At 41.0% G+C, this 16,081-nt stretch overlaps 1 protein-coding gene across 6 annotated transcripts; it reads right to left on the bottom strand.

Annotated features, from left to right (window-relative positions):
* Positions 1-572: 572 nt before the first annotated feature.
* LOC113126006 (major histocompatibility complex class I-related gene protein-like) lies at positions 573-14,464 on the bottom strand. 6 transcript variants are annotated; one of them, XM_026299732.2, is made up of 15 exons: positions 14,185-14,464; positions 13,851-13,986; positions 13,387-13,650; positions 12,852-13,130; positions 12,293-12,595; positions 11,847-11,948; positions 11,508-11,525; positions 10,996-11,371; positions 10,760-10,852; positions 9,050-9,129; positions 3,379-3,434; positions 2,714-2,798; positions 1,178-2,289; positions 845-1,055; positions 573-729 (listed from the first exon to the last, which is right to left on the bottom strand). In XM_026299732.2, exons 2-8 carry the CDS (start codon positions 13,897-13,899, stop codon positions 11,322-11,324), a joined length of 1,065 nt encoding a protein of 354 aa, XP_026155517.1. In that variant the 5' UTR covers positions 13,900-13,986; positions 14,185-14,464; the 3' UTR covers positions 573-729; positions 845-1,055; positions 1,178-2,289; positions 2,714-2,798; positions 3,379-3,434; positions 9,050-9,129; positions 10,760-10,852; positions 10,996-11,321. The 6 variants fall into 6 exon arrangements, with proteins under 6 accessions (XP_026155517.1, XP_026155516.1, XP_026155518.1 ...); XM_026299731.2 differs by having other exon boundaries at positions 1,178-2,798; XM_026299733.2 differs by having other exon boundaries at positions 573-725; positions 1,178-2,798.
* Positions 14,465-16,081: the final 1,617 nt, after the last annotated feature.

Here is a 16,081-nt window from a genome sequence, read left to right as displayed (position 1 = left end):
TCATCAAAAACATTACTGTTAAGCAAAGTGAGCTCTATGGTTCTAACTAATCTGTTTTCTTTTAATTCTTTAATTCTTCTTCTTCAGTTTGTTTTTTAAGTCTTTGGCTAATTGAAATTTTAGAGACAATGTTAATAGTTTCTTAAGTAGCATAAGAAAATAATACAATCTACATTGTTAAATATTGAATAAATTAAATAAAACAAGAATTTATCTTTCAATAATTTTTATTATCAATTAAAAAAATGAATAAATGATATAGATAGAGCAGATCCAGGTAGGGATTCAAGGAGGCTTTTTTCAGAAGAGGAGACCAGGCGTGTTCAGGTTCATATAGCTGGTGTAGCACCGTTAAAGGTCTGAAGTGTTAGAGACCAAGTTAGCTGAAAAATAAAGAAAACCAATGTTTTAAAGGTTTTCTCATCTGGACACCAGAGTTACTTAACATTGTCAAGTCAATTAATAAAAATAAAAAAAAAAAAAAAAATATATATATATATATATATATATATATATATAAAGTCATTTTAGTATTAACAAACACACCTGATAAAAATATTTTGGAGTCATCCAGTTTTTGCTGAATATGTGAAGATTTCAGGTGAAGCTGCTGTCAGTCTGAGGACTGAGGAATGAGAGGGAAGGATTTGAGGAGGCTTTTCTCAGTAGAGGAGATCAGGTGTGTTCAGGCTCAGGATGGACTTTTCCAAAGGTTTGAGATCCAGCTAGCTGACAAAAAAAAGTTTTCAGATTTTCTGTGACACCAGAATTACTTACTGTTTTGTCAAGTCAATTCATGAAATATGTGTATTAAGTCATTTTTATATCAATAAAAATCACATACCTGATACCAATATTTAGGAAACCACCAATAGCTTGAAGAAGACGTGAATTTAAAGATTCCAGTTTTTAGCTGGAGTTGTGAGGATTTCAGGTGAAGCTGCTGTCAGTCAGAGGACTGAAGAATGAGAGGGAAGGGTTTGAGGAGGCTTTTCTCAGTAGAGGAGATGTTTAGGTTCAAGATGGACTTTTCCAAGGGTTTGAGACCCAGCTAGCTGACAGAAAAGAAAATCAAAGAATATTGTAAAATTTATGTCATCATTACACCAGAACTGTTTTGTCAAGTCAAGTATGTATGACAGATAACAAGTATTCTTAGTATTAAAAAGTCACACACCTCATTTAGTAGACTAGACTGAGGCTGTAAGGAGGGTCCAGTTCCAAGTAACATTAGACGATTGAGGAAAGAGAGGAAGGTCTTTGTATGGGCGGCCATGAACAGGTTCTTGCAAACTGTTAGTAGACTGAGGAGTGGGAGGCAGGACTTTGTGCAGGCTGAACTTGACTGTTGATGTTGTCCGGCAGTAATTAGAACAATTGATCTCTTTGGTGATGAAGTGCTGGATCACCCAGGAGAAGCTTTGCCCCATGTCCTGTAGAGATCACTACAAGGTGCCTTGCAACCACCCCCATGAAGTAACTATGTGTTTTAGCCAATGGCCCAAACCCTGTAGCAAATGTTGTCTTACAGAGGTTTTGAGGCAGAAATGTGGTCTGTTCTTCACTAGACCACATGTATTTGAGAGAGAGAAGTGTAATAATTAAACATTCCCCATTCAGATATATTTAGCCACCAGCTAAAAGCACTGACAACCACCTGATCCATCCTAGAAAATTTAAACTGGCAACAAGAAGACCCTAAGTTTAGATGGACTGACCAATTAGGGCCTTTCTATGTTTGTTTGCAGAAGTGCTATTTGTTGGCACCTGGACTTTGCTTGGTGTTCTTGTAGACGTTTCGCCTCTCATCCGTGAGGCGTCTCCAGTTCCAACTGACTGGTGCAGACTCCCAGGTGTTCAGCCTCCGTGGAGCCGTAAACACCTTGAGGGCCGTGGAGGTCACACGTGGGTCGATATCCCACTTGACCAGCCCGTGTGTCGATAGGGTCACACGAGTAAGGAGACAGGTTCAGCTGGAGACCTCATGTCTCCAGGTCTGCCAATTCCTTTATATGCAAATATCGCGTGGCGATTTTTTTAAACTTTTTTTTTTTTTTAATTAGGCAATCGCCATGCGATTGCGTGATCTTGTGACGTGTGTTATTCTGGGGGGGTTGCGGCCTACCTTCCTGTTTTCCATTTTCTTTTTCATCAACTTTTGATCATCTATTCTTTCAAGTATGTCGTACCAGTCGACATCTACTCTCCGCAGTTTCTCCCTCACCTTCTTAATTTTTTTCTCATTTCTCCACACTTTTTTATAGTCGCAGTCAGGGCGCCCAAGTTTAACTGAAAGTAAAAGAAGGGGTCATTCTGTAGTGCAGTTGTACATGAGCGACAGAGTCAATAGACACTGTTTGTGTTATTATGTTACATGAAAACATGTTGTCCTGTCACTTCCTCTCAGCATTAAAGTACACAGAAACCAAATACTGAGGATAGCTGGGTAGGGAAGAGGGCCATAGGTATCGGGGAGGTTGGTCAACAGACAACCTGGCAAAAACAAAGGGCACAACCAAGCCACATAAAAAGGCATGGCGTCAATGAGGCGCAGGTGAAAGTAATCACCACTTGGGGAACAGTCAAAGGAAACAGAAAACAACAAAACCAGTTCCCGTCATGATCCTCCAAAGTAAAACCAAACAGGAAGTTCAGACTGCGGATCCTGACATTCAGAACTTTATGATCCCCTATGGTTTCTATTGTGTCGTACCAGTCGACATTGACTCTGCGGAGTTTCTCCCTCACCATCTTCATCTTCTCCTCATTTCTCCACATTTGTTGGAGCCCAAGTTTAACTGAAAGTAAAAGAAGGGGTCATTCTGTAGTGCAGTTGTACATGAGCGACAGAGTCAATAGACACTGTTTGTGTTATTATGTTACATGAAAACATGTTGTCCTGTCACTTCCTCTCAGCATTAAAGTACACAGAAACCAAATACTGAGGATAGCATAATACAGAGCATAATTAAGGTTGAACAGCTGTGCAGTAAACAACACATTGTTAGAGAAATTAAAATGTTACCCTCAGGTTTTTTTAATCCACTTTACTTTGATGTAAGTCAAAAACACTGTTTGAGTAGGGCCTGTTACCTCTTGTCTTTTCCGAAGGTCAGTCTGTTCTGACCTTCACTCTCTAATAAGACACTTAGTATCGAAACCCAGATGTTTTGCAGTTTCATGGGAAACTGCCTCCTCTTTTTTCCTTTATCACATGACTGTTAGTATCATAGTATTAAAATGATGTGCTGCCCAGCTAAGAGCCAGTGATCCTCATGCTGTACCAAGGTGCTGTGTGACTGTTACTCCTTGCAAGTAAAACTTCTATATAATCTTACCGAAGTTCGTCCTCTGAGTCTATTTGTTAAAAGAATTTACCTAACAACTTGGGGGCTCGTCCGGGATCGCAACATCTCCAGACCAGAGACGGACTCCTGTAAGGTAAGAGAATTTTAATTTGGTTAAACTGAGTGGAGCCTCAGTGGGTCTAATTCGAACAAAACCGTCACCTGAGTGGAGTCTCAGGGAATTAGAGCCCAAACAAAACCGGTGCGGTGTCCCTGGAAGTTTCTGGCTCTCTGGGAGCCCCGGGTGGTCCTGGGTCGTTCAGGTCACGCAAGGTGAGTAGAGTCTCAGTGAATTGCGGTCTCATATCGGGCTGAGGGGTTGGTGATTACAAAACGGGTCACTGACTAAAAATATCATTGACTTGACTTGAGTGCTGAAATTCAAACAAAACCGAAACTTGTGTGGCCTACGGGACACTGGGTCAAACATGTTTGGGTAAAACCGAGCAGGGCTTTCAGGAAATCAGAAACTCGGGATGAACCCGTGGTCTGTGGGGGACCCAAAGTAAACTACCCCGTGGTCTGTGGGGGACCCGGAACAAAAAGGAGCCCCGGTGCGCGTCGATAGTGCTTTTGAGCATAACAAGAGAGAATATTGGTACCACGGAAAGAATATAAAAGCATAGAAATAATTAATGTGATATAAAGTGAGTTAAACAGCTGCTCCATCTCCTCCAATCAGATCAGTAACTAAACAATAACAGTAATTAAAATAATTTAAAAAAACACAAAAGGGGGGATAAGGAGCCTGTTAAAATAATAAGTGTAGGCCTACAATAATTATAATAATAATAAATAAATAAATGAGTAGCAGTGAGTAAAAACAAATAGTAACTGAATATAAAAAACAATAATTATTATAATAATAATAAAATGGGTAATGAGAACACTAAATTAGAAGAACTAGTCACCGGTGACAAAAAATTGGTGCATCAAAAGGATTCTAAAAAAATATAGAAAAATTAGAAAAATGGAAAAATAAATATGGTTTTTGGGGGAAGTTAAACTGTGAGGACTGTAGAAAGTGAGTGAAGGACATAAAAAGTAAGACTAAGGGAAATCAGAAGGATCAGAGAAAAAAAGGGCTGTTTGCAGCAGAAGATATGGTTAAAGTTTAAAGTGGTTAAAGAAAGTTAGAGTGGACAGAGGGAGAGAGAGAAAGGAAGGAGAAAAGAGACAGAAGCAAATAGAAAAACAGGTAAAAGCCTCTTCACCAACATTGTATTTAGGACAAACTGTTAAATTTGCAGATGAACAAACAATGTCATGCTGTAGACCACCTCCTCATCCTAATAATCCCCCACCGGCTCAGCTTCCTCCGTACGCCCAGGGGGAAGAGGGTGCTGTCAGTGGGGCAACATCACCTCCGACAGCACCTTCTGATCCTGTGCCTCGGCCTCAACCTCCTTATGCAGAAGACAGTGAGGGAGTGCTGGCTTATTTTAACAGACTGAAAGATGTTTAACACTCACAGTGGAATACCAGTACCTGAAGGTGCTGCACAGAATGGGGATGGGCCTTATGCACAACAGTTGAAGAATGCCTTTTTAAATGGTCTCAAACCTGAAATTTCAGGATTTATTCGGAAGTATCAAATTGGTTGGCGAACTTGTGCCCTGACGGACACAAAAAATTATGCTGTGCATGTGAGCACTGTTCTCCAACAAAGAGCAAAAGAACAAAAGAAAGTTAGAAAAACAGCTGAAGTGTTTTTCACTGACTGTGATAATGAAATGGTTTCTGAGTGTTATTTTCAGGGGGACAAGCTATGGCTTGATGGCCGGGGCAGGGGGCGGGGACGAGATCGTGGCCGGAGACCTGGCAGACGGCAGATAGTTGATCATGACTACTGTTACGTCTGTGGAAAAGCAGGACACTGGGCCAAGAGCTGCCCACAGAGAAAGACACACCCTGAACACCAGGAGGGAGGAGCAGGATACTCTGCATGACTAGACAGCAAAAAAGGTCAGATGCAAAATACACACACTGAACAGAATAAAGAGATACGAGACACACATCTGACTGAAGCTAACATTTGAGCCTAGAAGGAGTAACTGAACTCATGCTGTATGAAGAAAAACCTAAAGTGACATTGTTGGTGCAAGGAGTTAAAATAAAATTCCAGTGTGACACAGGAGCTTGTAGGTCAGTTCTTAGTAATCCACCAGACAAACTCAGACTGACTACAAAAGAACACATTTCAGTAAAAGATGTAGGAGCAGCTTGCAAACTACAACCTGAGGCTGCTGCAGGAATTAAACCAGTATTTGACTCATTATTAAACGCAGGCATTATCAGAGATACCTAGAGCTCCACTGGTACCAGACCCACAGACCCTGCTGAATGACGTCAAGCCCAGCTCAAAGTGGTTCACTGTCATTGATGTGGCAAATGCATTTTTCTCTATTGAAGTTGACAAACAATGACAATTCTGATTTGCATTTGAGTTTTTGGGCAAAAGATGGACTTGGGCGTGAATTCCACAGGGTCATTGTGAGTCTCCTACCATCTTTTCCCAAGTAATGTCTACTAACTTAGCTAAGTTTAACCTCCTGCAAGAAGTCAAATACGTATTTGTATGTAAATGAAATTTTGATATGCTCTAAAACACAAGAACAATGCAAAACAAACACCATAGCTCTGCTTAAGTTTCTAGCAGAACAGGGACACAGAGTGAGTAAGAGCAAACTACAGTTGTGGAAAAAGGAAGTTAAATACCTAGGACACAATCTTTCACAGCAAGGGAGAGCTCTAGACTCAGACAGGAAAGAAACTATACTTAAAGCACCAAAACTACAAACTAAAAGACAGATGATGTCTTTCTTAGGTATGACAAACTTCTGCAGAGCATGGATACCAAACTATTCAGAGCTGTCTAGTCCATTGTTGAAATTGATTTATGACACACCTATGGCAACTCATGACAGAATAAAAAATGGACTGAAATTACAGAAAAGGTTTTTAATGATCTTAAAAAGACCCTGACCAGCACCTCTGTTTTAGGACTGCCTAACTATGAAAGCTGTTTTATGCAAACTGTTGATTGTAAAAACGGTCACATGACTTCAGTGCTGACTCAGCCTTATGGGGACAAAAACAGGCCTATTGCTTATTATTTTGCCCAATTGGATCCAATAGCAATGCCTGTGTGTATTCAAGCTGTTATTGCAGCCTCCATGACAGTCCAAGCTTCAGCAAACATCTTGTTGTTTCATACTCTGACACTAAAGGTTCCACATGCAGTCTCTGTCCTGTTGTTGCAAAACAAGATAGCATACATGTCACCAGCTAAACATCTGTCCTGCATGACTACATTGCTTTCACAGCCACATCTCACTATTGAACGATGTACAACCTTTAATCCTGCTACATTAATGCCTATAGCTGAGGATGGTGAGCCACGATTGTATTGCTGAAACTGAGAACAGAGTGTTGCCCAGGGTTGACCAAACTGACACACCTTATAAAGATGCTGAAATGACAATGTTTGTAGATGGATCTTGTAAAAAAAAAAAAAAAAAAAGAAATCAGACTGATCTAATTCTACAGGAGATACTGTTGTAACCCTTAAAGATGTTTTAAAGCTGAAATACTACCATCTCATTTGTCATTGCAGGCTGAAGGACTTATTGCCATAACAGAAACTTGTAAATTATGAGAAGGAAAAGTAGTTAATATCTACACTGACAGCAATTATGGATTCTCAACTGTACATGTGTTTGCTCAGCAGTGGAGGAACAGAGGAATGATCACATCATCTGCTAAGCCCATCACACACAAAGACTTTCTTTTCCAGCTGTTAGATGCTGTGCAGCTGCCTAAAAAGGTTGTTAATTGCAAGTGTGACACAAATGTGAGGAATAGACATGATTTCTTTTGGTAATGGTAAAGCTGACGAAGTTGCTAAATCAGTAGCACAGAAACCACTGCCTTTACAAGCTACAGTTACAGTTGAATATCTTGATGAGCAGATACTTAAAGACATGTAGAACAGTGAACCTCAAAATGAAAAAGACTTATGGATAAGAAATAAGTGTAAAATAGATGACAACAATATTTGGAAATGTAAGGATAACAAAGTAGTGTTCCCTAGAAGTTTATTTAGATATGCAGCTGTACTGACGCATGCTAATGTGCATACGTCAGCAGGAGGGATGGTAGATTAGTAAACACAGTGTTTACAACATAAGGTTTTACAAACTACTCTTAAAAAAAAAAAAAATGTATTAACAATGTGAAATATGTGGAAAAATAATCCACAGGGACAGATTGTGACAAGAAATAGTGGAAAGTTTCCACTACCTGAATATTCTTTCAAGACATTTGCATGGATTTTATTGAACTAAATAACTGAGGGAAAGAAATACTGTTTAGTGATCATTAACTAAATGGATTGAAGTGTTTCCAGCAAAGCATCCTGATGCACTAACAGTAGCCAAAGCACTGACAACTACTATTATTCCCAGATTTGGAATTCCAGAGAAAGTCTATTGTAATAATGGTACATATTTTGAAAACCAGGTAATTAAACATCTTACTGCAGTGTTACCATTTACCTCAGTTAAAACCATTCATTAAGGATGATACTTGAATGACTGAGACCATTGCTGATTACATGGCAAAAATGTTGAATAATAAAAATGTTGTAAATATTGTATTAATGCCCAACAGGAGGGTCCTGAGCCTGAACCTGACTCTAGAGTGAATCCAGGAGACTGGGTCTTTGTAAAAATCATCAAGAGAAAGTATTGGTTTTCTCTGTGCTGGGAAGGACCTTACCAAGTACTGCAGTCTATACTCATGGTTGTGAGAATTGTTGAAAGACCTTCCTGGATTCATTTAACACACTGTAAAGAGGTAAAAGTACCGTCTGAGTAATTCTGTCAAACCAGCAGGGACTCACTCCAAACTCCAACTAACCTGTGGTGAAGTCTGGCTACAAAGGGGGGTGGAACCAATAGGGACCACTCGTCTCAAACCAGTGAAGAAACCAACCACACCCAGGGGAATTAGGTGAGTGAGGAGTAGAGTGACCTGGGGAGAAGACTGCTCAGAAGTACATTTTGCCATGGAGGGTCCAATATATCGACCCTGGCACCCCTTTAGACTATTTTGTGGGGTGACACTGACAATAAGCATATTGACTGTCATATCACTGACCACAGTTATGCTGATTGTGTTTCTCTTTGAAAAGGGTTTGCAACAGCCGGAGAACGCTACTGACTCCACTGATATAAGACCTGGTATCTTTGGGTGTGAATCATGATGAAAATGGGAGGCAGGAAAATCTGGAAACTGGAGACTGGATAAGTAGAACGTCTAGAAAGTAACAGGAGCAGGAAAACATGGAGCGGAGACTGGACCAGAACTTGGATTGTGACAATAGTAGTTATATGTGAAACAAGTACTTTTGCTTTTGATACTTTAAGTACATTTTGTTGATAAAATATTCAAAGTTCCTCTTCCACCACTGACACTACCAGGTTTTTATTTAAACAGTAATATCAGATGGTGGAATGGACCAGACTCACATTCAGTCCACATTCATCACACATGGGGATTCAGTAGTATTACCCTGCAGTGAATTTACTAGGTGAAGTATTTTATTCAGGTACCTTTGATATATTTGTACATGCAAGTCTCAGCAGTTTATCAATTGGCATTATCACTGTGTGGTCTTCACTAATTGTGCACTTTCTCACCTGGTCTTTGCTGTCTCTGTCAACTTCATCCTGCTCTCTGTCCTTCTCTCCCTCTCTATCCTCCTCTCTTGCTCTTGGTGCTGTCAACCAAAAGGCAAACATCACAACCAAACACTCACTTCACTATTCATTCGTTTATCATTCAACAAACTGATTATTGGGTTGATCTTACATTAAGTCTATTAGTAATACCTTAGTTATATAAAGTCTATGCTTGTTTAACCGTATAATTAAGGAATGTGTGTAATGTGACCATAGAAACTGAAACAGGGCTGGTTTGCTAATTAGCCATGTGAAGTAAAGTTCCTTTCTGGTTAATGTGAACATAAAATTGATTTTCTTTCATCTGTTAGTGAAGGACAATGTGTATAATCGCAGTACTTTCTAATATTCTACAGCTATTGCTATTTCAGCGTCACTTTCCCTAAAATAATGAAGAGCATCAGTTAGCTAACGGTAGCTTTTTACCTGGGCAGGCTGCTAGCAGGCTAGTTAGCTCAGAGAGCTAACATTAGCCGAAAAGCTAGCGAGCGTTTTTTGACAACATTCCCACCATGAAACTAAAACCAGACACTTTCTAAGTCACAGTGATAACGACCAGTTTGACCCAACGAACTTTGTCAGGACGTTCAACTATTTTATTTCCTAATGTTTCAACTTACTTTGCTTTGTTGAATTTCGCGGTTAAGCGGCGAAGTCTGTTCCCGCGTCCACGTTTCCCCTTAACGCCTTGACCCTGACCCTGACCTCACCCTGACCCTATTCTGACCCTAACCACCCAGGAGGGGCGCTGCAGACAACACAGTTTTGACTGGGGGGAAACGCGTCTCGAAGGGGGAACAGCCTTGGACACAACACCGCCACCTACTGTACCGGAGTGGGAATCATCATGACTTTATAAACAATCACTGGCTGTTAAACCTGGAATGAAGCTATGATCAATCAGTTTGGATCTTTGATTGATTGGTGAACAGGAACTTCACTCTGTGCATTATTAGATTTATATTATTATTATCATTATATATTCAGAGCTGGACCATGTGTGGGACTGGACTTGTTTCAAAGGTTCTGTGTGTTTAAAGTAAATGTCTGTTCCTGTTGTTGTTGCATCTGTTCCTGTTTCAGCTGAAGCTCTGTCTGATCTGTCTGCACTTGTCTGCCTGCTAAAGTCCAAAATACTCTTGATCATTTAACACAGTTTATCTAATGCATCAAGTGTGAAGCAGCAAGTATAGAGTCTGGCACAGAATGGTTATTGCATCATTTGTATTAGTTTAGACTTTCTCATGTTTGACACGTCTTTTCATCTCAGTCTCTCACTTCTTTTCCTGTCATTAGAAACCTGCTTAATAATAATTGATTTTCTTTTTTCCATCAACCAGTTGTAAAGTTGTTAGAAGCATCTTTTACAGAGGTGTTGGCAGCTGTTTCCTCCCTACGTCAGAGTTTGTGCTGAGCTAAACTGGTCTGGGAACTAACTCTGCTCAGAGTCTGGTCTCTATGGTGTCATCTAACTCCTCTGTAAAACACTGACTGGTCAAGTTACAGTCACAGAGGAGAAAGAGCCAACAAACCTAACGCGCACACACACACACACACAACCCCGCTAAATAAATACTGCATCCAAATAATTACTTTATTACTCTATTAATTACTTTATGAATTACTATTAATCAATATAATTTCAATAATCTCATAATAATTTAATACCTGCGGTAACAACTGAATTTCCCCTTGGAGATTAATAAAGTACTTCTTCTTCTTCTTCTTCTAAACCTGAACTTCTCATAATGTGGAGTGATACTGAAAAGAAAACACCAGAATAAAAAGAAAGAAAAACACAACAAAATTTAACATTTCTAACATTTTATAATATTTTTTGAACACATATTTTTTTGATATACACAGGTTTATCAAAATCCTTCAAGAGCACTGAAGGGTCTCACCTCACTAATGAATGAATGTTAATGACATTATGCTGCCAAAGACCAGGAATCTTGCGACAGGTGTTGTGCTGAAAGGGACAGTCCCTGGGACCAAACACAGACTGTTGAACGGAACATTAGCCAAGTTTTTCTCTGCACACAGGTGATTTATTAATTATTAAATTAATTATTAAATAATTAAATTAATCAATAATTCATTGATGCATTCTCAGGTCACCAAAGTCAGTCAGAATATAAAATACACATCAACATTATATCAGTTGTTTGTAGATGCACAATGTGACACATGACCAGCTGTTGACTTTTTTCATTCTACATGAGGAAACTCAGGTTTCTGGATTCAGTCTCTCAGAGAGCTCAGAGCTGTTACCAGGAGCTGTAAATTCAGAAACACTCTGTTAATCCACTAATCCTGCAGTGAACAGTTCATCTGTACAATAATCTGAAATCATTTTAAATCTACAGCATAAAGTGAGTCACATCATTTGAAATAGAATAAAAGTTTTACTTACGAGATGGAGGGTCTTTGGCTAAAATCAAAAGGAAAGAAAAACATTTCAGGATCAGTGTTAAATGTCAGAATATCTTTCATCCTCTTATCCCAGTGAATCTGATCCCTTCTTCTACTCACTCAAACTGAAAAATAAACCCATTCTTCTGTTTAGTCCTCACTTTATTTCTTCTCACTTCTCTCCTACATCATCAGAGTACAGTCATATTATCAGGACTCTGTGGCTCTGAGCCTGACACACTTACTGCTGGTTGTTTCAGACTGTGGACTTCATGACACAGTTTGGTCATTTAGTGAAAAAGTCAATTAAACAGATCATCTTTTCATTTTTCTCTCTCACCTTGTTTCTTTCTGGAAACCATGAATCCAACAGCAGCGATGAGGACGAGAACAAGAACAACCAGTGATATGATGATGAGGATGGTCGTGATACGGGACGTCTCTGGTGAATGAAACAACAAAAATATGAAGACAGAGATGAAGCAGGTTAGAACAGAGGTGCAGCCTCCATCAGTTTATTCATCCATACATAAAGGTTTGTTGCTGTATGTGTGGAAAATGCTTTCAAACTTTCTAGGACTTTAGAAATCAAAGAATCTACTGAGAATCTTGTTTGGTTCACAGGATCTGACCAGTGATCCTGGGATGATGAGCACTGGTTCATTCAGTTATTGAACTGGTTTGTTAATATTAGTTTGTTGAAGATACATTTCCAGCTGAATTGCAGGACAAAGGCTAAAATACAAACATCAAGTAACATTCAGCTCCCTCTGATCCCAGTCTTACCCCAGTTGGTCCTGATCTGGTCTTTGTCCAGTTTGGTGACGATGTGGTTCTTAACTCCAGAGAGCTGAAACACACAGTCGTACCTGCTCCAGTCTTCAGGTCTGACTGATGAAAGGTTCAGGTCAACCCTCATCTGGAAGGTCCCGTCCTTGTTGGGGAGGATCTCTCCGTGGTCCACGTCCTCATGAAGCTGCTCTCCATCTTTCCTCCAGAACAGGTCAGCTTTGTCAGGGTAGAAACCTGTAGCGTGACAGCTGACTGGAGAGGCGGGGGTCTTCTGGAGGAGAGACACTGAGGGGAGGTCTGCAGAGGAAAGAGAAGGTGGGAAAGAGAAGGATATATAGACAGTGGAGGAAGAGTGAGTGAAAGAGGTGAAGGAGGAGAGAAAAGGGTTAATGGGAAAGGACAAAAGAAAGATGGGTGAAAAAAGGGATCCCCCCTGGACAGATCAGCAGTCTGTCACAGGGTTGACTCACAGAGACAGAGAAAGGCCCTGGGTTGACACAGCAAACATTTCTTACTATCAATGTCCATGAAACTACAGGTCATGTGACTCTACCTGTTCTCAGTAGGACATTTTCCCCATACTCCAGATACGTCTTCAGTAGCGCAGGGAAAAGCTGAGTGAGATACACCTCATTGAGTTTCATTCTATCTCTGTCAGCATCCCATGTCAGTTTGGTGGTAACAGCCTGTGGTTTAGCAGCGATCCATGTCTGTGTCTCCAGGTCCAGTGATATAAAATCTTCTCCATCGTAACCGTACTGATTAAAACCAACAACGTCTCCTGTCTCATCATCCCAGTCACAGCCACTCATCCTCTGTAAAATGTGGACACCTGAAATAGAGACAGACAGAGACTGTAATTAACAACAATGTCTGGATGATACCTGCAGTAGACAGATGAGCTTATTGTGCATGAGACACTAACATTTTCCTGCACTCTGCCACAAAAATGGTTGGGATGTTTCTGAGCGTGGCCCTTTCATTTGTAAGGAATAACAGCAAAGTTTCAAAGCTTTTTAGTGATAAACCTGCTGATGCAAAAACAGTTTCGCAGTAAAAAGTTTCAAATAACTGAGTTCATACTGTACCTTCACTTTGGTTCAAGCGACGCTTCAAACTAGTGATGCTGGATTTAAAGAAGTTTGGCTCATTCTCAAAACACAAGTAATGGTACCAGTCCAGCTGCTGAGGATCATCATCGAATATTTTTTCCATCCAGTGTTTTGGTTTAAAATTTCTGTCATCATCACAGTAGCCCATCAAAATATCAGCAGCCATCCCAACAGCCATAACTTCAGGAAAGTTTGGGATTCCAGAAGATGCAGTGAAGAAAAACCTCAGGGTGTGTTTCACTGTGGGACAAACAAGGTTTTAATTCAGTATAAACAAACACATCATCATAACACTCAGGTTTAAATATGATATATTCAGTAGTTTATGATTCAAACTTCAAGTCAAAGTGAAAGTGAAACAAAATGTGACGCAGCTGAAAAATACAGAACAAAGTGAAAGAAGAAACTATTTTAAAATAAATATTTAAATGTGATTTTACCTGATGATGAAACATGAAGGAAGACAAACAACAAAATTAACATTTTCATCTTGTTCTGATAAATAAAAGCGTGTTGGTAAAGGACCGATCAGCTGCTCTCTCATCCACAGGCTCTAGTAGGTTCGTTAGAGATGAGCTGTAGACATGAAGCAGGGAGTGGTTCAGTCACATCTTCTGTCACGTATAGATAAACTTGATGCAGACAGTTTGGCTGCAGGTATGCAGATTAAATTCCTCTGTAGTTAATTAATGACAGTCCACAGTAAGATACTGTTGCAACTGTCCAAAACCCAAACATGCAAATGAAATGACTTAAATTATCATATCACTGGACCTGGAAACAAATACATGGATGTTCTCCCATCAGGCTGCCTCCTTCAAACACAAGTGGGAGAGACATGAAGCTCAATTAGATGATGATAGAAACTTCACCAACATTTACCCTCAGTGGCTGCAGAGGAAGGTGAACCATGGGAACTAAAACACTCTGAATGAATGCAGTGACACCACCTGGAGGGTTTTTGACTTCTGATCCAGAACAGCCTAAAGCTTTTTGTAGAAGTGTCACACAGTTAAAAAGACATTCAGGTCAAACCCTGCTAAATGGGACACCTCCGCCATCTACTGTCACAATGCTGCTCCTGCATCCAGTCAGACCAGCCAGGACTTATGGTTCTTTAAGACGTGAGGCAGATTCTCAGAATAACCTCAAATATAATAGTTCAAGTGCTGAGGATCATCATTGAATATTTCCCCCCAAAGGAGCAGCAGTTTCATTCTAGTCTTCATCAGTTTGATAGCACTGAGCTGAAGAGACAGTCTGTTGTTCAGTCCAAAGCTCCATCGTCTCCAGACGGAGGAAAGTTTGAGGTAAAGTCTGTCAGACGATCATCTATTAAAGGGGCAGGGCAGCAGAGAAACGTGTTGATCTACTTTCTGTAACACTACACAGTAAAATGTCTGTGTGGAAAAAGCTCAGTTTTCAGCAGATGGATCAAAAATAAATTAAATCACATTTAAAAATCAGCTTCGCTTTATTCCTAAATCTCAACACGACAGCTTCACTTTGGTATTAATCAGCTCTTGTAGCAAAATGTGTCCAGATATTAAAGGAGCATTTCTTCTAATAAGAAGTTCAGGTGCAACATAAGAACAACAGCTGTCACAGCTTTGTTAGTTATATTCAAATTAGAATAATCACAACATCCAGTACAGAGTTTGTTTTCTGAAAGATCAGTAAAATGTGATGATGGTCAATGTGATGAAGCCACTAAGGAGAAATAACAGTCTGGATCTTGATCCAGTGTTAAGATGAATGTGGACTGAACCAGACTGATGCTGATGCTTTTATATTTTACGTTAATGTTATTAAACACCCCTCCTTGAACCGCCACCTTATCGTCGTGGAGGGGTTTGAGTGCCCGTTTGATCCTAGGAGCTATGTTGTCCGGGGCTATATGCCCCTGGCAGGGTCTCCCAAGGCAAACAGGTCCTAGGTGACGGACCAGACTAAGAGCGGTTCAGTGACCCCTTATGGAGCGACAATCAAGGACCATGACGTCGCCTGGCATGGCGAAGCCGTGGTCCCACCCTCGAGCCAGGCCTGGGGTTCGGGCTCGCAGGCGAGCGCCTGGTTGCTGGGTCTCCCCCCATGGGGCCCAGCCGGGCAAAGCCCGAAAGAGCTCTTCTGTGGACCCACCACCCGCAGGAGGATCCATAAGGGGCCGGTGCATAGTGGATTGGGCAGTGGTCGAGGACGGGGACCTCGGCGACCCGATCCCTGGATGCTGGCTCTAGGGACATGGAATGTCACCTCACTGGGGGGGGAAGGAGCCTGAGCTTGTGCGGGAGGTCGAGCGGTACCAACTAGAGATAGTCGGGCTCACCTCCACGCACAGCCTGGGTTCTGGAACCCAGCTCCTTGAGAGAGGCTGGACTCTGTTCTACTTTGGAGTTGCTCGCGGTGAGCGGCGGCGAGCTGGTGTGGGCTTGCTCATAGCTCCCCAGCTCAGCCGCCACGTGTTGGAGTTTTCCCCCCAGAGTGAAAGGGTCGTCATCGGCAGCTGCGCCTTTGGCTCTGAAAGATCGGCCCATAGGCCAAAACAACAGTGCAGAGTACCCGGCCTTTTTGGAGTCTCTCGGGGGGGTGCTGAAAGGTGCTCCTACCGGGGACTCCATAATTCTGTTGGGGGACTTCAACACTCACGTGGGCAGCGACAGGGGCATGATTG

The sequence above is a fragment of the Mastacembelus armatus genome, chromosome 11 (genome assembly GCF_900324485.2).
Source record: "Mastacembelus armatus chromosome 11, fMasArm1.2, whole genome shotgun sequence".
Taxonomy (NCBI): Eukaryota; Metazoa; Chordata; class Actinopteri; order Synbranchiformes; family Mastacembelidae; genus Mastacembelus; species Mastacembelus armatus.
Note: the sequence above shows the minus strand (reverse complement) of the source record. Positions and strands in the feature narration are given on the sequence as shown.